The 23767-nt window shown below is 43.3% G+C and overlaps 1 protein-coding gene across 5 annotated transcripts in view; it reads left to right on the top strand.

Annotated features, from left to right (window-relative positions):
* The first annotated feature begins 562 nt into the window (after positions 1 to 562).
* Positions 563 to 23767, top strand: part of PFKFB4 (6-phosphofructo-2-kinase/fructose-2,6-biphosphatase 4) — a 116857-nt gene continuing 93652 nt past the window's right edge. For 3 of the 5 annotated variants that reach the window (XM_030570203.1, XM_030570202.1, XM_030570201.1), the window contains exon 1: positions 1058 to 1293. In XM_030570203.1, the coding sequence (XP_030426063.1) occupies positions 1080 to 1293 (214 nt within the window). In that variant the 5' untranslated portion in view covers positions 1058 to 1079. Of the gene's footprint in view, positions 904 to 1057; positions 1294 to 23767 lie in introns of those variants that run through there. The other 2 variants (XM_030570205.1, XM_030570206.1) reach the window with 2 other exon arrangements.

Below are 23767 nucleotides of genomic sequence, written 5' to 3'. Positions count from 1 at the left end.
TGTCTCTGGCTGTAGGAAAACAAAATGTCCCTAGTTGCAGTGATGAGCCTGGAAACAAGTGGGTCTCCCTCGTATAAGAAGTGTCCCTTTCTAAGCTGCCTGGAGATGATGCAGACTCCCTCTGCTCAATAACATGTTCAGAGGTACTGTGCCCCATGTGACAATGAGCTTCGGGATATTTTCGGGGTAGCTATAGGAGTTGAGAGTGGGTAGTTTGGGGGTGATGGTGAGAGAATGATACCTGCCTCCAATTTGTATATTTTATTCGAGGGTCTCTAGTTGACCCTCGATGTGTAAAACATTAAGCCTCCCCCCACATCTCTGCCCTAGATAGGTATGCTATATTTAAGAACTGGGGAGAGAATCTGGCCGTCCTGGCTCCTAGTCCCCTACGGGCGGTCCTTGCTTTCTCCCGCCGATGAAGCGCTTTGAGATCCCTCGGAACGAAGGGGCGCAGCGCTGGTTGTTATTATTATATCATCCCTCCGCCTCCTTCTCCACCCCTCCTGCCCAACCTCTCCAATCACCGTGCCGGCGTTGCGGGAGCGGCCGGTGCCCTGTGCAGCGGGAGCGCACACCCGCTTCCAGCGCTGGGAGACCCTCTCCAGGGCTCTGCGCCCTCAGCGGGATGCCGCCGCGCCCGGCTGCGTTACCAACCCGTCTCCTTCACCTAAGCCCGGCGCAGTGAGCGGGACTGGGCGCCCCCGGACCCTGCTCTTTCCAGCCAGCCAAGGCGGTGGGTCTGGGCGCCCCTCGGACGCCGCCGAGCGGGTTTGGGCGCCCCCTTGGCTGGCGCAGCTTGCGGAAGGGGACGCGGGTGCCTCCCCGCCCGGGCGCAGATGTCGGTCTCCAGGTGCAGCAGCGGCGGCTGTCAGGGGCGGACGCAGAGGCGGGACTGGAAAGGTGAGGGCGGCGGCAGCGTCCCCGGGGAAGGGGCCCGGCTGCGTTCACGTACACAGAGTGCCGGAGGGCAGGACTCCCGGCACTCCGCCCCCCGGGCGGCTGTGGAGTCGTTTCTCCTCGGCCGGCCCGCTGCTCACTGCGGGGGGGCCTCTTTGCCTCAGTCTCGCCCGCTCCCCATGGCCAAGGCCCGGGGGCTCCGGAGCCGGACTGGGGCTGCCGCTTGCCCTGGGTCCCGCTGCCATGAGGACTTGCCCCTCTGCTCTGCGGGGGCTCCCCCTTCCTCGCCCTTTCCTGTCTGCGCTGTCGCGCTCCCCCTGCGCCCTTGGAGTGCGGAGCCGCTTCCTTTCCTTCCTCCCTCGCCCCTTGCGCGGGGAGCCGCCTCCTTCCCAGGTTGGAGAGTCCCCCCCTTGCCCTGTGGGGTGGGGAACTGCTCGTCTCCCTGCTGCGCCTAGGGCTCCTGCAGTTGCCAGAGCTCGTAGGGGGGGGGGGCGCTCCCCTTCCCCTTCCCGGCTCCTTTCCCTCGCGGTGCCTGCCTTGGCTGAGCGACTTCTCCCCGCAGCTGAGCTGCCGTTTGTTTACCAGGCATCTCACTGGGGGGAGGGGCAGGTCTGGAGCTGCTGCTTTGATTCCCATCTTCCTCCGTGTGCAGCTGTCACGGAGGCTTGGCTGAGATGGGTCAATGGTTTGTGAAGCCAGGCCCTTTCCAGCCTCAAGCCCCAGGCCACGCTATAGGAGGAAGTGGTGCTGGTGATTCAGTAGGGAGCCGCCTTCTTCCTGAGTCAGGGCTGAGCTAGTTCCTCAGCTTGGGGTTCTGGGAGGACGTAGGTCAATCAGTGCGTCTGGGGTACAAGGTGGCAATCTTTCTCTGACCTCCCAAGCTTTGGTTCCTTTCCCCTGTGATCCCTTGGAGGGAGAGGGAGCGTTGTCTCATCTCTAGCATCTCTTTGGAGGGTACAGGAATTGAATTTACCCTTCAAGTGAAGTCCACTCCTTATGGCATAGCACCTAGAGACCACAGGATATGAATGAAGTCATCATGGTGCAGAGTAGCAGTGGCTGAAATGCTATTGGGGATGACCCATTCCTGTTCCCCTGCCCATCCCTCTCTTTGGGGGGTTGAGGATGGGAGAACTCCTTGATAAAAAGGGGGAAAAGATATGCATAGACTCTCTTGGAATATGAACAAGCTAAATAGATAGCCAAACTGCAGAATGTCAAATCTATAATCATTGGTATCTTTTTAAACCGGCAATTAATTCTCCAATAGGTGGTGTTTCTGTTCTAATGCCTAAGGAATCTGTCAGGATGGGGGTATTGTTGAGCTTGGTACTGTACAAACATGTAAATAGGGTATCAATTTTCAAGTATTTCCAGGTTCTTCCATCTCCATGCAGTCATCCAAGGGCTGGTGTTAGGCTTGGTGTCTGAAGGGAAATTATGACCCAGATACCACAGCAGGTTGTTGGATGGGAAATGGAAACTTTGGCTTACACTGGGAGAACTGGAGCAAGTCAGGGTGCCAGAAGCCTGAGGAGAGATTGTGAAGTAGAAAAAAGGCATGATGTACATAAATGTATTAGAATGCCAGAGTCTGCGACTTGTTCCAAACTAGTTTTTAATATTGCTTCCCTACTGAGGTGTTTTGCTCCTGGAGGTGAGATCTTTGGAATGAAATGTTTACTTGTGGTCACTATAAACATTTTGCCAAGGGCAGGTTATTAACTGCAGTATTCTGGTAAATTCTTAGGAAGCCAGCTGTTATCTTTTGTGTTTTTCTACTCTCACAAAGAGAAGCTGTTCTTAACTTTCTGTCTTAAATAGCTATGTAGTGCTACTAGGAGGAGGTCTACCCCAGAAAGGGCTGAATTTCAGGAATGCATTAAGTGCTCAGTGTATTGATAAAGTATTATGAGTAACAATTCAGAATGAAAGGTGCCCCAGAAATGTAATTTATTTAAATGATACTGAACATTTTGGATGCTGGTTCAGTGAATTGGCCCTGCTGATTAAGCCTTTTTGAGGAAAAGTGTGTCATACAGATATTCCCCCAAAAATCACCTGTTACTTTGGTGGAAAGGTGAGAATAGATTTGAATAGTATAGACAGCCCACCTGTATCATAATTCTCAACCTGTTAAGGCCTAACTGGACATCAGCCCAAAATGAGGGACCCAAGGAGATTGTATATCCTAATGATAAGGGTGATATAAAGATCTTGGTAAATGATATAATAATTCAGGAAACTTAGTCATGACAGACTCATGCTTTTTTAATATAAATGTTTTCTGTGATCCTTGTTTTTAGCTCCTTGCATGTGATCAATTTGCGTTAAATACTAGATAACAGCAAGTTAGTATGGGTCAAAATTAGGGTAATTTGAGACATATCCCATGGTGTGGTCACTTGTTTTTACAGTACTATGCTTATGTAAAAAGCTAAAAATTGAGTTGAATAATAATGATTATCAGGCTTCAAACCACACTTCAATATCCTATTGAGCAGTTCCAATTTTTTAGGAAAAAATTGCAAACGTGGTCTTACCCAGTTGTTAGATGCTACCTAATAAAATAATAAAAGCTTGAACAAAGTTATTACTGCGTTTATTTATTCACACAATTTGTATAAGGCTTCAATCCTGGAAAGAGGCATATGCTCAAATAGGACTAATCATGGAGTGATAGTTAGTCCTGTGTTTAACTGTTTGCAGACTCAGGTCCTATATTTATAATCTAAGACAATTTCAGAATTAATGTCTTTGTAATTCAGTAATTGTCTTTAATTGTTGACCAAGCAATAAAAATGTATATATCCCAACTTACTAATATTTCAATGAGAGCTTGCTTTTGACATTTACTGTTTCTTTGGGGTTTAAATTTTCCATATGTGATGGTGAGTGTGGGTGTGGGTATTTTTTCTCTTCTGTGGTCAGGATGAATATAAAACATTTTGTCTGCTGACTCTGTTCCTCTTTTTAGAAATCAACAGGTTGTAAAGTTCTGACTCTTTTTTTTGTTTGTTTTGAGTATTTCAATTTTCTAATAAAATGCAAATTCTCCCAGTCCTGCTAGTAGACCATCTACCAGCCTCTGGAAGGTGGCGGGTGCATTTCGAAGGCCGAAAGGAAGGACATTGAATTCATACACCCCCGCATGGGTGACGAATGCTGACCGCTCCTTGGCAGGTTCATTTAGCGGTACTTGCCAGTACCCCTTGGTTAAGTCTATTGTAGAGATGAACTGGGCACGTCCCAGCTTCTCCAATAGCTTATCGGTGCGTGGCATTGGATAGTTGTCCGGACGAGTTACAGCATTTAGCTTACGGTAGTCCACGCAAAAGCGTATTTCCCCATCTGGTTTGGGTACCAGAACCACTGGAGATGCCCATGCACTGGTAGATGAGCGGATTATACCCATCTGTAGCATGTTCTGGATCTCCCGTTCTATAGCAGCTTGGGCATGAGGAGACACCCGGTAGGGTGGGGTTCTGATTGGGTGAGCATTACCTGTATCAATGGAGTGGTATGCCCGTTCAGTCCGTCCTGGGGTGGCTGAGAACAATGGGGCGAAGCTAGTGCACAGCTCCTTGATTTGTTGCCGCTGCAGACGTTTCAGGGTGGTTGAGAGGTTCACCTCTTCCACGCCACCGTCTTTTTTCCCGTCGTAGTAGACACCGTCAGGCCGCTCAGCATCATCTCCCTGGACTGTAAACTGACAAACCTGTAAGTCTCTGGAATAGAAAGGCTTGAGAGAATTAACATGGTAAACTCTAGGTTTTAGTGAGGAATTGGGAAATGCTATGAGGTAATTCACAGTTCCCAGGCGCTCTTGGACCGTGAATGGCCCTTCCCATGATGCTTCCATCTTATGGGCCTGTTGCGCCTTCAAGACCATAACCTGGTCTCCTACCTTGAAGGAACGTTCTCTGGCATGTCTGTCATACCAGGCCTTTTGCTCTTCTTGAGCATCCTTTAGGTTCTCTCTAGCAAGGGCTAAAGAGTGTCGGAGGGTGCTTTGTAAGTTGCTTACAAAGTCCAGAATGTTAGTTCCTGGAGAAGGCGTAAACCCCTCCCATTGCCGCTTCACCAACTGTAATGGCCTCTTAACCTTGTGACCATCCATAAGTTCAAACGGTGAAAACCCTAAACTGGGATGTGGTACAGCCCTGTAGGCAAACAGCAACTGCTGCAACACTAGGTCCCAATTATTGGAGAATTCGTTGATGAATTTTCGTATCATGGCCCCCAAAGTTCCATTGAACCTTTCCACCAGGCCATTGGTTTGATGGTGGTACGGGGTGGCAACCAAGTGATTCACCCCATGAGTTTCCCACAGTTTTTCCATGGTCCCTGCCAGGAAATTAGACCCTGAATCTGTAAGGATGTCGGAGGGCCACCCTACCCTGGCAAAGATGTCTGTTAGGGCCAGGCACACAGTGTTAGCCCTGGTGTTGCCTAGAGCTACTGCTTCTGGCCATCGGGTAGCAAAGTCCACTAAAGTCAGTATGTACTGCTTTCCTCTGGGCGTCTTTTTTGGGAAAGGGCCCAGAATATCCACAGCTACTCGCTGAAATGGGACCTCAATTATGGGGAGTGGCTGGAGAGGGGCCTTGACCTGGTCTTGAGGCTTTCCCACTCTTTGGCATACCTCACAAGACCGGACATACTTGGCAACATCCTTGCCCATCCCCTCCCAGTGGAAGGACTTCCCCAACCGGTCCTTGGTTCTGTTCACCCCAGCATGGCCACTGGGATGATCATGGGCTAAGCTTAAGAGCTTCCCCCGGTACTTAGTTGGAACCACCAACTGTTTTTGCGGCTGCCATTCTTCCCGGTGTCCACCAGAAAGAATTTCCTTGTATAAAAGTCCTTGGTCTATAACAAACCGGGATCGATTAGAAGAGCTGAGAGGCGGTGGGGTGCTCCGTGCCGCCGCCCAAGCTTTCTGAAGGCTGTCATCTGCTTTCTGCTCAGTCTGGAACTGTTCCCTTGAGGCTGGGGTCACCAGTTCTTCCTCAGACTGTGGCCTTGGGCTTGGTCCCTCTGGAAGCGATGTAGGTGATGGGGTTGTTTCCGTTGCTGGTGAACCGCTCTCCGCTGGTGCACCTGAGGATATTTCAGGCTCTGGCTGAGCCTTTTGGGTATGGCTCTCTGTTGTTTCTGCCAGTTCTGGCTCGCTGGCGCCCTCTGACGTTGAGTTTGAAGATGGGGTTGCAATTGCTGGTGCTGGTTGCTGTTCCAGTTCCGGGCCTGGGACTGGAGGTGCTGTGACTGTTTCAGTGGTTGGCATGGAATCCGGGTCCACTACCTCTGTCTGGGTCTCTGGTAACACAGACGGGGCGTCTGTGGACGGCTCAGGAACAGGAATGGGTCTGGAAGCTTGCCTGGTTTGGCTACGTGTAACCATTCCCACTCTCTTGGCCCGCCTCACCTGGTTGGCCAAGTCTTCCCCCAGTAGCATGGGGATAGGATAATTGTTATAGACTGCAAAAGTCCACATTCCTGACCAGCCTTTGTACTGGACAGGCAGTTGAGCTGTAGGCAAGTCTACAGCTTGTGACATGAAGGGGTAAATTGTAACTTTGGCCTTTGGGTTGATGAATTTGGGGTCAATGAAGGATTGGTGGATAGCTGACACTTGTGCCCCCGTGTCTCTCCACGCAGTAACCTTCTTTCCACCCACTCTCAAATTTTCTCTTCGCTCCAAGGGTATTTGAGAGGCATCCGGGCCTGGGGATCTTTGGTGTGATGGTGGTGTAATGAATTGCACTCGCATGGTGTTCTTGGGACAGTTGGCCTTGATATGTCCCAGTTCATTACACTTAAAGCATCTTCCATCTGCTGGGTCACTGGGCCGAGGTGAGTTACTGGAGACTGGTGAGGTGGAAGAGTAGGGTGTCTGTGGCTTTACTTGGGTGGTATGTGGGGTCTTTGGCTGTCCTCGGTTGTAGGGTTTATGGTCTGTGTGCCCCCTGGGGTAATCGTTCCCCTTGACAGTAGCTTTCTTGCTTTCTGCCAGTTCCATCCATTTGGCTCCAATCTCCCCCGCCTCAGCGAGATCTTTGGGTTTTCCATCTTGTATGTACCGTGTGATGTCTTCAGGAACACCATCCAAGAACTGCTCCATTTGTATGAGGAGGTGCAGTTCTTCCAAGGTTTGAACGTTGTTTCCTGTTATCCAGGCCTCATAGTTTTTTGCAATGTAGTAGGCGTGTTTGGGAAATGACACCTCTGGTTTCCACTTTTGGGTTCTGAAGCGCCGACGGGCATGATCTGGGGTTATCCCCATTCTGTATCTGGCCTTGGTTTGGAAAAGTTTATAGTCATTCATTTGCTGCTTAGGCATTTCAGCTGCCACCTCTGCTAAAGGTCCACTGAGCTGTGACCTCAATTCTACCATGTACTGGTCTTCAGGGATGTTGTACCCAAGACAGGCTCTTTCAAAATTTTCCAAGAAGGCCTCGGTGTCATCCCCTGCCTTGTAGGTGGGAAATTTCCTGTGCTGTGGAGCAATAATTGGCGCCGGGTTGTTAGGGTTGGTTGGCACAGGCAGCCCAGCTTTTGCCAACTCCAGTTCATGTTTTCTCTGTTTTTCCTTCTCTTCATTCTCTTTTTGGTGTTTTTCCATGTCTTTTTGGTGTTTTTCCATGTCTCGGCGGTGGGCCACCTCTTCTTCTGCTTGTTTCCTTCGGTAGGCCACCTCTTCTTCTTCTAGTTTTCTTTTGTGTGCTGCCTCTTTGGCTGCCTGTTCTCTTTGGAAGGCTGCCAGTTTGATGCTTTCTTCCTTTTCTTTCATCTCCATCTCTTTTTGTTTTATTTCCAGTTGTCGCCTGTGTTCAGCTTCTCTGACTTGTCCTTCGGCCTCAATTTTTGCCTTAGAAGTCATGGTTCCTGTTTTCTTGGGTTGGGGTGCCCTCCGGTGTTTATCTTCAGAACTGCAGGTTCTCTGTTGCCTCCTGAAGTCTGCCTAGCAACAGTGCCTTTAGCTAATCTTCAATGTTAAGTAAACCTGAAAAACCACTTTATTTGCATTTATATAGTGCTGGTAATGACTCTCAATGGGAGTGCTATTGTGTGACAAAAGACTCTTAATAGCACCTTAATGGTTTCTTGCTTAAGATGCAAGCTACAAACTGCCAGAGAGAGCAGAAAAAAAAATTCTCTCTGGTTCCCTTTTAAAACCAAACTGTTTATCTCTGCTAAAAAGCCCTTAGCAGAGAAGAGAAAAATATAATATTCCTACTGGCTTCTGGATTCTGTCTATATCCCAACCGCTGCTACGCATATCATAACCTTAGTCCCAGATTTGGACCTTGGTGTCCAAAATATGGGGGTTAGCATGAAAACCTCCAAGCTTAGTTACCAGCTTGGACCTGGTACTTGCTGCCACCACCCAAAAAATTAGAGTGTTTTGGGGCACTCTGGTCCCCCTGAAAAACCTTCCCTGGGGACCCCAAGACCCAAATCCCTTGAGTCTCACAACAAAGAGAAATAATCCTTTTTCCCTTCCCCCCTCCAGGTGCTCCTGGAGAGATACACAGACACAAGCTCTGTGAAACTACACAGAGTGACTCCCTCTCTCTGTTCCCAGTCCTGGAAACAAAAGTACTTTCCTCTTCCCCCAGAGGGAATGCAAAATCAGGCTAGCAAATCCAACACACACACAGATCTCCCCCTGATTTCTTCCTCCCACCAATTCCCTGGTGAGTACAGACTCAATTTCCCTGAAGTAAAGAAAAACTCCAACAGGTCTTAAAAGAAAGCTTTATATAAAAAGAAAGAAAAAATACATACAAATGGTCTCTCTGTATTAAGGTGACACAATACAGGGTCGATTGCTTAAAAGAATATTGAATAAACAGCCTTATTCAAAAAGAATACAAATCAAAGCACTCCAGCACTTATATTCATGCAAATACCAAAGAAAAGAAACCATATAACTTACTATCTGATCTCTTTGTCCTTACACTTAGAAACAGAAGATTAGAAAACAGAACTACTTCTCCAAAGCTCAGAGAAAGCAGGCAGACAGCAAACAAAGACCTCAGACACCAAATTCCCTCCACCCAAAGTTGAAAAAATCCGGTTTCCTGATTGGTCCTCTGGTCAGGTGCTTCAGGTGAAAGAGACATTAACCCTTAGCTATCTGTTTATGACAGATGGTGAGTGTGGGTGTGGGTATTTTTTCTCTTCTGTGGTCAGGATGAATATAAAACATTTTGTCTGCTGACTCTGTTCCTCTTTTTAGAAATCAACAGGTTGTAAAGTTCTGACTCTTTTTTTTGTTTGTTTTGAGTATTTCAATTTTCTAATAAAATGAAGTAACAGCTCCTTTTGTAGCTCCCTTTTATGGGAGGGTCCTCATTTTGACACTTCTGGTGCGGGGGAAAAGATATTTCAATTGAGGAATCTAATGTGAGTCTGTGCATTCAGACCTGGAGTAGGCAATATGAGTGTGATTCTATGATGGGGTTGCTTGTCATGGTACATATTCAGATAACTATTAATCACTTTTTTGTAATTGAATATCAGTATGTAGCTAAACTGATGTTTGTGGCTGTTTTTTAAAGTGAAGTGACTTTTAAAAAATTTAACATGATTTGCTTGTAAATGTGTATCATACTAAAATAAGAAATCAATTTCATTTTTTGTGAAAAATATTGCAAATGCTATAGTTGCAAATTACACATAATGGAACACCAATATTGACAGCCTTTATGAGTTTTAATTTCAACTAAGCCCATTAGCCCTGTCTGAGTTAAGAAGTTGCAAAATAACTCCCAATAGTATCTTCAGTAATTTCAAAGACCAAGCATCTGAATTATCAAACTGAAATTGGTATCAAAACCTTTACAAATGTAGCAGGCTTTGTGCATGCTAGACACAAATGATAACTGTTTTAGAGAACACTTTAACATGGTTTCAATTGCATAACTCTACTAAGCTGTTCTAACATGGCTGCTAGAACCTCCATAGAACCCTTCCAGGAACCCGTTCAGATGTGTTCTGGAGCACACAGAATTGTGTGACAGTTAAAGTGGTTTTTCTCATGTTGTTAGTTTGTATATACACAGTAGGAAGAATGCCACATAGCTTCCCACTTGGAATATATTGTATTTTTGTTAGCAGCTTTTATTCACAGCTGTATTCGGTTTTTGGTGCTACAGGTGAATCATACTGTTGAGATTTCAACACAGCATTGGTCTCTAGAAAAGTCAGGACACTAACCTCTTGTGTGGTGATCAGGCATTTCGTATGTAACTATAGTAAATAAAGAGGTGTTTTAGACTGGTTTCTCAGGTCTCCATTTCCTGGTCTCATTAGATAGTTGACTGTTTAGCTGTGTGACCCATTTCTAAAACACTGTTTTCAAGATAAAATTTTTTCCACGCTCACTATACAGTATCATACATTTCACTCAGGGTACATCTATACTATCTGCCAGATTGGCAGGTAGTGTTCGATGTATTGAGGATCGATTTATTGCGTCTCGTCTGGATGCGATAGATTGAACTGCGCATCGACGCCTGTACTCCACTTTGGCAGGAGGAATAAGTGGAGTCGATGGGGGAGCTGCTGCAGTTGACTCGCCGCCGTGATGACGGGCAGGTAAGTCAAACTAAGATACTTCATTGCATATCTTATTCGAGCCCCCCCGACCCATTAGTGTAGCCCAACCCTTAGTTTCCTGCTCTGGAAAGTAACTGTTCTTCGCTCTTGTAGTTGGGATAATGAATTGCCATATTACTTGGGAAAACCAACATTTGGGTATGCATAACTCTTCTTGCAACTAAAATAGTTACAGCAAACGCTAGCTACTAATTTCTTGCAGTGTTTGTACATAGTTCTGTAATGTCATTGAAAAGCAATTGAGAGATGCATACTGTGGACACAACCGTATTAGTTGTTTTAAAAGTGGTATTACTTTCCTTTGAAATGGGTTACAATATGTAGTGGGATCAGGCCTTCAGTCTCACTGGAGCGAGCCAGTGCCTGCTTGCAGATTAACTCAAACTTTGTGTTTAGATTAATCCCTGATGTAACTCTATTGATTTCATTTGAATTGCATCAGGAATGATTTGGTCTGGGATGTATTCTAGAATCCAGATAGTTCAGGATAATTTCTGCCCTCCTGCGGATTACATACAATATATGAATGTGTAGCTCAAATCAGGTGCAAGACACAAAGCATGGAATATTTGTGGTGATGTATTTTTAGTTGCTAAAGCCAAGCTTCCATATGGCACATGAATTCTTCTTACATACTAATTCTCTGTTGAGCTCAGATGACTGGAGGATTTTAATAGGCTTGAAATATATTTCCATCAGTTATCATTGCCTAGCATGATATTTGGATTTAGGACTGGCTTGCTCTTCCTCTTAAATTCTCTCATGCTCAGATTTCCTTGAAGACTTAGTTGATGCAGTTAATGTAAAACATGTTAAGTTTGTAGTTCATGGGAATTCTGATTTTTGTCCTATCCATTCCTTGAAGTCAGAGAATTTCATGGCATTTTTCTTCTGTGTTATTTGGGGAGGAGGAGAGGAAAAAAAATGTAGAAGAGCGTTAGCAGTTTTTCCATCATTAGTGTGAAACAAATCTTCCCAAGACAATGGGGAGTTTTACAGGGGTTCATGACCTTTCTCAATTAAAAAGTTCCAAGTGGGCCTGTAAGAGCAGTCCCGTGAGAACCAGGCTGACGAAAAATACAGCAACACATCTCTGTCTGAGTGAAATATTCCTGTTTGCCCTTGCAGTTACCCTGACCCACATCCAGGCTCATTTTTCACTGTAGAGCAGTGTGGCTGTTCATATAGCTGAGAAACAGTTCCTCTCTTGTATTGGAGAAGTAACATCCCAATAAAGTAACATCCCAATAAACTCATGTTTCATTGAAAGGAGCCAGTTAATTGAAAAACACATAGTTTACATTAACACTGTGAATCTGGTATATGTGTGTGTGTGCATGTGTGTGTGTAATGTGCGTATATATAAACAAACTAGGGCAGATCTTAAGGTTGTGTGAATTGTCATAGGCCCATTAACTGGAAGTCAATGAGCCTATGACAATTTACACGCAGTGGTGCAAATGGTCATCTGGTGTACATGTGTGTATATTGTATATAAGCAGCATTCTTGAGTAGTCAGAATCACTGTGGCTGAGATTGGATAATGGACACTTAACCCTCTTAGGCTGGAGTTTTCGAAGGAGCCTATGTAGTGTTACTACAGTCTTTTGTACCAATTTTGTGTGTGCGTGTGTGTGTACGAGCTACCATTTTCCATTCTGCTTGAATAACGTTCCATCACAAATATGTTCTAATTATAGCATTCAATAGTGGTTTGTCTACTGTTTTCAGAATGCCATCTTCATTTCTTTGTCACCTGAGCCATATAGGTCTGCTATTCTATCTTGTCTGGAGTTTATGTATTATACGTTGTGATATTGCAGTCCTTTCCATGTTCCATAGAGGAATGCAAGGTTATGACCTCTGTAGCAGTCAAAGCAAAATGAAAATTTGGTTCCTTGGACTAAATCTTATATTCAAACAAAAATGGCTTCAGTAATAATAGTGAGAAAAATACAGGGATATTACTGCTAGTAAAATCCTTTGTCTCATTTTTTTCTGTTTTAGGTTTATTTTTTTAATACAAGTATCTCATTGAGTAAATATTTGCATTTATCACAGCTCTCTTTGCTCATGTTATTGCTCCTGGTTAGTTTATCTGTGTTTGATAAATTAGATTATTTTGGATGTTGTAACTTTATTATCCATCCTCATTAAATTTATTCACCACCTATGTTTTGTTCTTGAAGATTCTCAGAAAGCCTACAAACTATCTAGCCATGCTTCCAAATGCAGGAAGATGAAAAATCTACCCTAAAGGCCATGGGAACAAGATTCTGTATCAGATCATGGCATCTCAGCAGCTGTCTGTCTGGTCATACTTGTTCCTTGTGAACTAAGTGTTAACATAATATACATGTTAGCATTACACCTCTCTAAATTCAGATTAATTTACCTTCTCTTCAGATTTTAGAAAGGGGTCCTTTAGAAAAGGTTTTCTGACTGCTGTGTTTTTATTATAAGGGTTTTTAAAATTATTATTCCTATGTGAATAAATTGCTTGTTTTTTCCTTTAACTTAGTTTTTTTTAAATACGTCCCAGAAGCCCACTCATGTTACTTTTGCTGTGACTTTTCTTTCATGGCATATCTATTATTAAAATAACTAAGTAACAGACTACAAAAAGTCAGCCTTGAAAACAGAAGCCATCTTTCTGTCTCAGTTTCTCGGGAGCATCCATGATATTTTCTCTACATCAAAGATAGTCTACAGGTATGCACCTAAGATGCACCTGATGATCACCTATCCCAGTGATTGGATCCTTTCACACTTCTGTACTTCCATTTTCCCAGACTCACTCCTTTCCTCAACTACTTACTGTCCTCTGGCACTTCCCCGTACAATACCAATATGTCATGGTGTAGTCTATCCTCTAATACTCTTCCTTAGAAATCACCTGCCTCTCCATCTCCCTTATCTTCTTTATTGAGTATAGTGTGTACTTCAGTTTCTCCTCCTCCAAGACTATCTTGGATCCCTTCCAATTTGGTTTCTATTATCTCCAAGGAAGCCTGCTCTTGCTGAAACTGCTCTCACAAAAACCTATGCTCCATTCTTATCCTTGACCTCTCTGCACTGCATTTTGCACTGTCAGTCATCCTCGCCTCCTTCATAGTCTGTCATTGGGCTTTCATGATACAATCTTCTCTTTCCTACTCGGTATGTGTGTGCAAATATATCTCTCTCTCCTTACTATATGTTCCATTCTATGTGTCCGATGAAGTGAGCTGTAGTCCACGAAAGCTTATGCTCAAATAAATTTGTTAGTCTAAGGGTATGTCTACAGTACGAAATTAGGTCGATTTAATAGTTGATTTTTAGAAATCGATTCGATACAATCAATTTGTGAGTGTCCCTACTAAGTGCATTAAGTTGGCGGTGTGCGTCCACAGTACCGAGGCTAGCATTGACTTTTGGAGCATTACACTGTGGTAACTATCCCACAGTTCCCACCGTCTCCACCTCCCATTGGAATTGTGGGTTGAGCTCCCAATGCCTGATGGGGCAAAAACATTGTTGCGGGTGGTTCTGGGTACATGTCCTCAGGTCCCCCTCCCTCCCTCCCTCCCGTGCAAACAATGGCAAAAAATCTTTTCTTGCCTTTTTTCCTGGGTTACACATGCAGATGACACACCATGCCAAGCATGGAGCTCGCTCAGCTCACTAACACCATATGTCTCCTGGGTGCTGCTGGCAGACGCAGTACTGCAGTGCTACACAGCAGCATCCCTTTGCCTTGCCTTGTGGATGGCAGATGATGCAATACGACTGCTAGCCGCCATCATCGTCCTGTGGCTGCTCCTGGCCGAACTCGGTTAGGTTGGTCAGGGGCACCTGGGCAGACATGGGTGCTCCTGGCCAGCCTCAGTGAGGTTGGTTGGGGGCACCTGGTCAAAAATGAGAATGTCTCCAAGTCATTCTCTTCTTAAAAGTTTCATCTAATGGAGATTCAGTCCTGCCTGGAATGTCATGCCAGCTGGAGGTTTCTGCCTCAGGCTGCTCTCCCAGTGGACAGCACTGCGCGGTCACACCTACCCCAGCCTACCCCTTGCTCCCATGGCTCATGAAGCCTGGACAGTAGTAATGAGCAGCTCAACTGTAGGCTGAGCAAGTGCATAATGGTGGAATGGTAGAATGTGCCTTTGGACGTTTAAAAGCTCGCTGGCACAGTTTGCTGAGTAGGTTAAACCTCACGAAACCTATTGTTATTACTGCTTACTGTGTGCTCCACAATATCTGTGAGAGTAAGGGGGAGACATTTATGGGGGTGGGAGGTTGAGGCAAATCGCCTGGTTGCTGATTATTCTCATCAGAGAAGCTTTGAAAATCAGTTTCATGATTGGCCAGACTATGGTGTGAAAGTTCTGTTTGTTTCTCCTTAATGAAAACCCACCCCCTTGGTTCACTCTACTGCCCTGTAAGCCAACCGCCCTCCCCTCCCCCTTTGATCTCTGCTTGCAGAGACAATAAAGTCATTGCATGAATTTGAAACAACATTCTTTATTAATTCGTCACACAAATGGGGGGATAACTGCCAAGGTAGCCCAGGAGAGGTGGGGGAGGAGGGAAGCACAAGGGCGAGATAGTTGTAGGGACACCCCCTAGAATGGCATGCAGCTCATCATAGAAGTGGCGTGTCTGGGGCTCTGATCCAGAGTGGCTGTTAGCCTCTCTGGTTCTTCAGTAGACTTCATGCGGCACTGCTGCAGGTCCCTGTTATAACCTCTGTCCTTCATGCCCTTGGAGATTTTTTTCCAAATATTACAGCATTTCGTCTTTTGGAACAGAGTTTGGATAGCACAGATTAATCTTCCCATACAGCAATCAGATGCAGTACCTCCCGTTCGGTCCGTGCTGGAGTTCTTTTGCAATTCTGGGACTCCATCGTCACCTGTGCTGATCAGCTCGCCATGCTGGCCAAACAGGAAATGAAATTCAAAAGTTTGCGGGGCTTTTCCTGTCTACCTGGCCAGTGCATCTGAGTTGAAAGTGCTGTCCAGAGCAGTTACAATGGAGCACTCTGGGATAGCTCCTGGAGGCCAATATCATCGAATTGCATCCACACTACCCCAAATTTGACCCAGCAGGGTCGATTTCAGCACTAAGCCCCTTGTCGGGGAGAAGTATAGAAATCTATTTTAAGAGCCCTTTAAGTCGACAAAAATGGCTTCGTTGTGTGGATGGCTGCAGGGTTAAATCGATCTAACCCTGCTAAATTCGACCGAAACTCGTAGTGTAGACCAGGGCTAAGGTGCCACAAGTACTCCTGTTCTTTTTCCTACTCTGTCTCGTTTGATTTTTTCCTCCTTTTCTGTTCTCTTTTTATATCTTATCTCCTGGCTATCAAATCCATTCACATGGCTTCAACTTCCATTCTATTCTAATGACTTCCAGATTTAGAGTCCATCCTGGTCTGTCTCCTTCCATCCAGTCCTGCATCTTGCACTGTCTCTTCAGCATCTTTTCTTTCATGTCCCATCATCAGATTTAACTTAAGGAGTTTGTTTTCAGATATATTATCTTCCTTCCTAAATCCTCCCCACTCTGCTTCCTTCTCTCTGGCATTCAGATCTCCGATCTGGGGGTTATTCTTCACTCTTCCCTTTAACTTGCTCCACGCATCCAGGCCATGTCAGAGTCCTGCATCTTCTTCCTCCTCCTCATGTTCCCTTTCTTGCATACTCCAGCATATTCTCTCTCTTAGGCCCACATTATAGTCTTTCTAGCATCCTTAAAGTCCCCATTATCATTTTCAGTCCATGCAAAAGCCCTCTTCCTTGCTTTTGTTTTGGTCCTGTCATTCCCTGTCTGAATCCCTCCAGTTGTGCCTCATCGACTATTGCATCCCGTTCCAGCTTCTTGTTACTCTTAAAGCTTTATATAATTCTGTCCCTTCCTCCTTATATGAACTTGTCCTTTTATGCATCATACTTTGCTCTTTCAGTATGTCCACCCTTGACTGCCTCAATTATTTCTATACTTTTTTTTTCAGTGCTACCCCCTTTGTATAGTACGGTATCCCAAGACTCTACTCTGCATATTAAAAATCCTCCTTGAAGATCCATTTCTACCATGCTGACTACATTAAATCTTGACATACATATTAAGTAAAAAGCAGCATACTTTACTTCCAGTTTCCCCTCAGCTCTGTTTACTTCCCTGCCTGTTCCTAGATTGTCATCTTCTTGAGGAGCTTGTTGGTCTGGAAAGTATCAAATACATAACACACCACCATCATTAATGATTAGAATTCTAACTCGGGAAGCAATGCAAAATTCTTTATTTTCAAATTGGGTTTAATAGCAATTGTAAAATGGATGCGCTTTATCAACTTTCTTTCATTTGGAAAAGACCTACCGATGGAATGTTACTATGAAAGGAGGACTGTGCCTCCTTCTGTACACGCATGCAGTCTGTATTCTTGGTTTAGATGTGTTCACTCTTAAATTAATTTTTTTTTTAATTGAACCAGAATGCCACTTAGGCCACATTTCCTTCCTCCTGAAGCTTTTTCTCCCTAATTAGTCACAATTTGTTTTAATAAAAGAGCATGTCTTATACTGTAAAAACAAACAAAAAACCCTCTGTGAATTGGTTGACTAGAATTGGAGTGTATATTATGGTATCAGGACTTCAGGTATCCGTTGCATGACCCCAGAGCTAGGATTTAACTTCGATCTTTGGTAATTCATAAATAGTAGATTTACCAGGTGAGCTAAAATCAAGTGTTTGGGAGGTACGTTAAGTGTGTTACATTTGGAAGTTAGTCTGCTATTTGATAACTCCAAGAAGCACGTGCTGCAATGTTTTATATTTTATGCACAAACAGCTTTTCTGGTTTGAAAGAATCTTACTGCAGCCTGGTGCAGGTCTTAAACTGTTACAGAGATGTTTATTTCTGATGTCACAAAAGAACTATAATTGAACAGAGATTAAAGAGATTCATTTATAGGAATCTTTTTCCTTGACTTGGTACTGTATGACACTTTGATTAAGAAACTAGAACGATATAACATAGCACCGATATATCACACGATATAAGGCCTCACCCCACTACATGTAAATAGCACACATTAAATGGGTGAAAAAGTGGCTGTTAGGCCTCAAAATATAATTGTAAATGGGGACTCATGAAGTGCGTGTGTTTTTAGTAGGGTCTTGAAAGGATCAGTTGTTGGCCTAATGCTGTTTAGCATTTTTAATAATGACCTGGAAGAAAACATAAAATCATCACCAATAAAGTTTGCCAATGACACAAAGATTGGGGAACTGAAAAATAATGAAGAGGACAGATCACTGATGCAGAGCGATCTGGATCGCTTGGTAAGCTGGGCACAAGCAAACAATAAGCATTTTAATATGGCCAAATGGAAAGTCATATGTCTAGAAACAAAGGATGTTGGCCATACTTACAGGATGGGAGAACTATCCTAGAAAGCAATAACTCTTAAAAAGATTTGGGGGTTGTGGTGGACAGTCAGCTGAACAGGAGCTCCCAGTGTGATGCTGTGCCGAAAGGGCTAATGCGATCCTTGCATGTATAAACAAGGGAATCTCAAGTAGGAGTAGAGGTTATTTTACCTCTGTATTTGGCACTGATGTGACTGTTTCTGGAATACTGTAGCCAGTTCTGGTGTGCACAATCTAAAGATGCTGATAAATTGGAGAGGGTTCAGAGAAGAACCACAACAATGATTAAAGGATCAGAAAACACGCCTTATAGTGGCACTCAAAGAGCTCAATCTATTTAGTTTAACAAAGAGAAGGCTTAAGGAGTGACTTGATTATAGTCCTTAAATGTCTGCATGGTGAACAAAAAATTGTTGATAAAGGGCCTTTAAGGATATGTCTGCACAGCAAAGAAAAACCTGTGGCAGGCCCATGCCAGCCAACTTGGGACTTGGGCTGCAGGGCTGTTTCATGGCTGTATAGACTTCCGGGCTTGAGCTGGAATCTGAGCTCTAGGACCCTGCGGGTTGGGAGAGTCCTAGAGCTTGGGCTCAGGCCCAACCATGGAAGTCTGCACATCCATAAAACTTGCCCTGAAGCCCAAGCCCTTTGAGCCTGAGTTGGCTGGCAAGGGATACATTTTTTTTTGCTTTGTAGACATACCTTTAGTCAAGCAGAGAAAAGTATAACACTATTCAGTCTGGAAGTTGAAGCTAGACAAATTCAGCCAAGAAATAATGCATACATTTATTATGTTGAGAGTAATTAACCACTGGAACAATTTGCCAAGAGTCGTGGTGGATTCTCCACACTGGTAATTTTTAAATCAAGATTGGATGTTTTTCTAATTATGAGGAAGTTCTCTATGGGCTGTGTTTTACAGGAAGTCAGACTAGATGATGACAATGGTCCCTTCTGGCCTTGCAATCTATGAATCTTGTGGCCTATCAACCCGAAGGCTTTCATTGCTGGTAAAGCCAATGAGGTTGAGCAGTAGGAAGTTTGAAAAATATTTTTTTTAAAAATGTGTAGAAGAGCCCACTGTGTATTCAGAGTGTAGAGTACAGATTTTAATGACTCTCCTAATCTCCTCATTCTAGCTGAAGTGAAAAAAGTATTATTTAAATTTTGGCTGAGGTGTGATTTTTAAGCCCAGTTTCCATTTAGGACAGACTTGTCTCATCACAACCTTTTCAACAGTAATGTCCAGAAATGGAAGATTTAGGTATAGGATAGTATTTGGCCTGATGGTTAATGATGGTTTCTTGATCAGTCTGTATAAGTGATTCCTCTAAGGCATGTATAAACAATCTCAATCAATAATTGACTCAGTGCTTCTTCCTCAGTAAGAAGGGACAGAAGTCCAAAGAATAGGCTGTAGCATGAAGTGCTGCCAGCCTACAATATCTCAGTGAGTGATACTTGCCAAGACGCAAGTGGAGAAAAAATAGGATATTAAAAACACTCTGATTCTTGCTATGTCAAAACTTTGAGGGAGTGATTTTTTTTTAACATGTTTTCACAGATTTTGATCACCAAAGAAGTTACTAACAGGAATGATAGATATGTACAAATGATTTACGTTAAATAGCTATAAATATAGGCCCCGTCTTCAAGCCCAGCGCTACCATTTAGGCAGCCTAGGCAATCGCCTAGGGTGCCAGGATTATTGAGGGGGTGGCATTTTGCCAGGGGGGTGGCAGGCGGCTCCGGTGGAGCTGCTGCAGTCATGCCTGCGGGTAGTCAGCTGCTCCCGCGGCTCCGGTGGACCTCCCGCAGGCGTGCTTGCGGCAGCTCCACCAGAGCCACGGACCAACAGATCAGCACGGGATCAGCGCGGGGGGCGGCGAAATGGCCGTGTGCCTAGGGCGCAAGAAACCCTGGCGCCGGTCCTGCCCGTCTTAGAAATACTATCTAGACTATATAGTGGCTAGTATTTGCAGGATGGGACCCAGTACGATTGAAAACTGTGCAACTGAACAGCTGCAGCAGTAAAACTGAGCTGCCCTTTTCTCTGCTCACCTCAGAGGTGTGAACTTGATATAACTGGACGTTGATTCTTTTTCTGTAAAATCAGTTGATGTTCAGAAAAGTAGAGTACTGTGTTGGCCTTATGTGTCAGGTGTAAATATTTTTATGTTGAATTTGTTTTTAAAACTGACAGTTTCACATTCCTTTTTACAATCTGTATTGTAAAATCCTAAGTGTCTTTGGGAAAAAATGATTAATCAAAATAAAAACCTGTGAGTATAACAGAAAATATAACTTGTTTTTGCAATGGTACAAAATATACAAAGTGTTATGAGTACACCTTGTCGTGTTGTTGGATGAGGTCATGACATCTTGTAAGTGGAGTGCTGGAAACAAAAGACACATCATGCAAGGTTCTGTATAGAACATACAATGGAGTCTGACTCGAGGATTTTTCATGTATATAAATCAGATCTTTTTGAATGCCATTTCTTGTGGGTGCTGACTTTTGTCCCTTGTTCATACTAATCTGTGGTACATTCATCACTGGATTTTCAAGGGAGGCTAAGGGAGTTACATACCCAGTCATATTCAGTTTCAATAGGAGTTAGGCATCCAATTCTCTTAGGCTCCTTTGAAAATCCTAGCTTCAGTTGTTAGAAACGGATTGTCAACAAAAGCAATTACTTCCAAAGATACGAAATAATTTCACAACTTTTGGGTTTGTAGATGAAGTATGTTAAGTTGTGGTAAAATTGATTAGGGCTACAAATTGCCTACCATGATGCTAATATGGCTAGTAGAACTTGTTTTGTATCTTTGAAAGAATTAATCTCCAATTGCATGTGCCTGGTTTGGGAACTCACATGTCTATGGATCTGGATGGTGATGCTCTTTCAGTGAGAATTATCAAAGGGGCTGGAGAGGAGTCTTGCTCATATCCAGTTGTTTTTACAGTAGAGTTCTGTTATGTTAAATCCAAGGACAGAATTTAAAATTTAAATTGCAGAGTTCAGTCCACTTATAGTGGAAAAATTAAAGGGGTCACACGGACAAGAGTCTAATTGATAAAACATTTAATTATGCTGTGGGCGATGTGGGGGAAGGGAAAAAGCTATTTGCTCAATATTAATAGCAGGAATTGGAGATTTCCTCAGCTGAGATTCCTTATCACATATAGAAACAGATTAACAATTTTTAAAATGTAACTTGTATTAACATTTTTGGTATTACTTTCAGATATCTTGTTCACAAGTGAGAACTCTGTGACTAGATATTTATCAGTGACATATATTAAACTGTGAGAAGTTGGGCTAGTAAACAGTACAATAATACTCTAATAGTTGTCACACTCTTGATTAGTAGCAGATGAACTGTAAGCTAGTTCTACAGTTTCTTTTTCTTTGCAGATTTTGTTGCGTCTGGACAAACTAGGAGAAATCCTCTTGTTGAACAGGCTGGGAGTGTAGGGAAATGCAATTATTTCACTGCCCTCCACAAAAGCTGCTGATCTTAGCTTATAAATGCTGACTGACCTCTCTGACTGAAAGAAGGTTGAAAATAGCATCCGACCTTCTCTTCCCTGTAAATGCCAATGAAATGCAGAAGAAATAGATGATCCACCCACGACCCACTCTATTATTTTATATTAAGCAACTGGACAGAGAGCCAGATTTTTTTTTTTTTTGTTGGGACGAAAGGGTGGAAAAGTTAAGCCCCATCAAAATATCTCAGCCTGCAGCAGACATCAGTGTGAAAAACCAAAATGCTGCTCATGCTAGGTCTTTTTACCAGTGGATCAGATGCAAATTTAAAATCATCTTTATAAACAAAACAAATTTCCTCAGCTAAACAAAGTCCCAGCATTTCTTTGTTTTTTTTCAGAAAAGTAAATAAATGAATGTTCTCCTTCCAGGTCAGCAGGAAATCCAGTCAAATGGAGTCCGAGTTCTGATTTGATTTTTCTACAAGTTCCATATGCCTTTCCACCTTTTTAAAGTTTTATTTTATATTTAGAAGTAATAACTGCTGTGTTTGGGGTGTGTATAGGGACCTTGTCTTCATATCAGTCTATAAAGCACCCAGATATAAAATCTGAGGGCTTGCCACAAAAAATATCAACTTCCATTCTAGTGCAGACCTTCTATTTCACAGGTTGGTAATGTAGAATATCATGTCTTTGATATTATCCTGGAGGTAAGGGCTTGTTATTTAATTACATCTTCACATATGTCCTGAATAGGTGGGGTCTCTCTCTGCTCCGCACCTTCCCAGCTGGGCTTAACTCTGGACTGGTCTGTGCATCATCATCAGCATATAGGTTTTGCCTATGATCTGTGGGGCTAAAAAGTGTGGTGTAGGTAAAGCTAATTTCTCATCTTTGTCTTGTTGCTGAGGTACAATGTTACTTCCTTTTCCTGGTCCAAATATATGTAATAAATCCTAATTGTCACTCAAATTACTGGTCCCAGCTTGTTTTCTTTACAAAGGGTTGTTTTGAGAAGACCATGTGAATGGAATTCCAAGACCACATAATAACAATTTTACCTCTACTTAATAGACGAATTTTTCACTTTGGTTGAAAAATTGCTAGTTTGCCGAAAAATAACTTTGGCCATGTTTGTACTTCCATTAAACTATACCCATGCCACTGAATAATGTAATAAATAAGACTGTCTTACTCTACCATCTATAAGATAACTATCTATAGTTTTTTTTCTCCTTGAAACTATCATTTTTTGTGTCCAAGAGATAGATTTTGCCTCTTGTATTAAGCAAGCATATTTCCATATTTTTTTTGGCTTTATTCATGTGTGAGGTTTCCATATTGGGGATAGAAAAAGTTGTAGAGCTACAAAATCTGAAATCTGGGCCCCATAATACAAGCTGCTGTGTGGTTTCAAATCCAATGGAAGTCAGTGAGAGATGGAAGCATTCAACAACTTCTAATTTCTTCCTAAATTAAATGTATTCATTATTTTGCTGATTTTGAACTGAATTCTCAACTTACATTAAATTCCTTAATATATTAACTTTAGTAGCTCTACTTCTAGAGTCTGTTATAAGTTTAGGTTTCAAAGATATTTGTTTTTAGCATTTTTAAAATTTGTCAATCATTTTTGTGAAATTTTCTTTTGTTTATATTAAAGCAGTGCTTAGGAGCCAACTGAGAATGTGGTGCTATTGTATGTTAGGCACTTCACAAACGGAGAATAAGAGATGGTCTCTTCCCTGAAGAGGTAACAGTCTCAATGGAAAAAAATCAAAGGGTAGGGCGAAGGATACAGCATAGAGTTTGTACATAGAGTTTGATACAGCATAGAGCAACAGAATGGTTTATTCAATTTTGGGGGGAGTTGTTAATTCTTTAGGCAGGGTTTAGTTAGGAGGGGATTAGCTATATTTTCTGACTCCATTATGATAATACTCTGCTCTTCTGTAGTTCCTTCTATAAAAGGATCTCAAAACAGTTTGTCAACAACTAAGGCTTCTTTGAGTGATGGTCCCTATGTGTATTCCACAAGTGGGTATGCGTACATACTTTGCGCCTGAGTCTGGATTTTTTTTACAAGCAGTGTCCATTGGCCTGCACATCCCCCCAGCTCTCCTTGTGCTCCAAACTAAGGGCATAAAGGGTGGTGTGACTGACACCTCTCCAGTGTCGCCTTATTGCTGAGTTGGAATCTTTAGTGTCCTCAGTTCCTTTCTATGGGATCATTTTTGTAAAGATATTGTATATAGTGAATTTTTTAGTACTTTTTATAGTATAGTCTAACATAGTAAAGATAGTGTTTTTTCTCCCCTTTCCCCCCCCCCACAT

This window comes from Gopherus evgoodei, chromosome 7 (assembly GCF_007399415.2).
Source record: "Gopherus evgoodei ecotype Sinaloan lineage chromosome 7, rGopEvg1_v1.p, whole genome shotgun sequence".
Lineage (NCBI taxonomy): Eukaryota > Metazoa > Chordata > Testudines > Testudinidae > Gopherus > Gopherus evgoodei.
The sequence above is the reverse complement of the archived record's forward strand: the minus strand, read 5'-3'. Positions and strand labels throughout refer to the sequence as shown.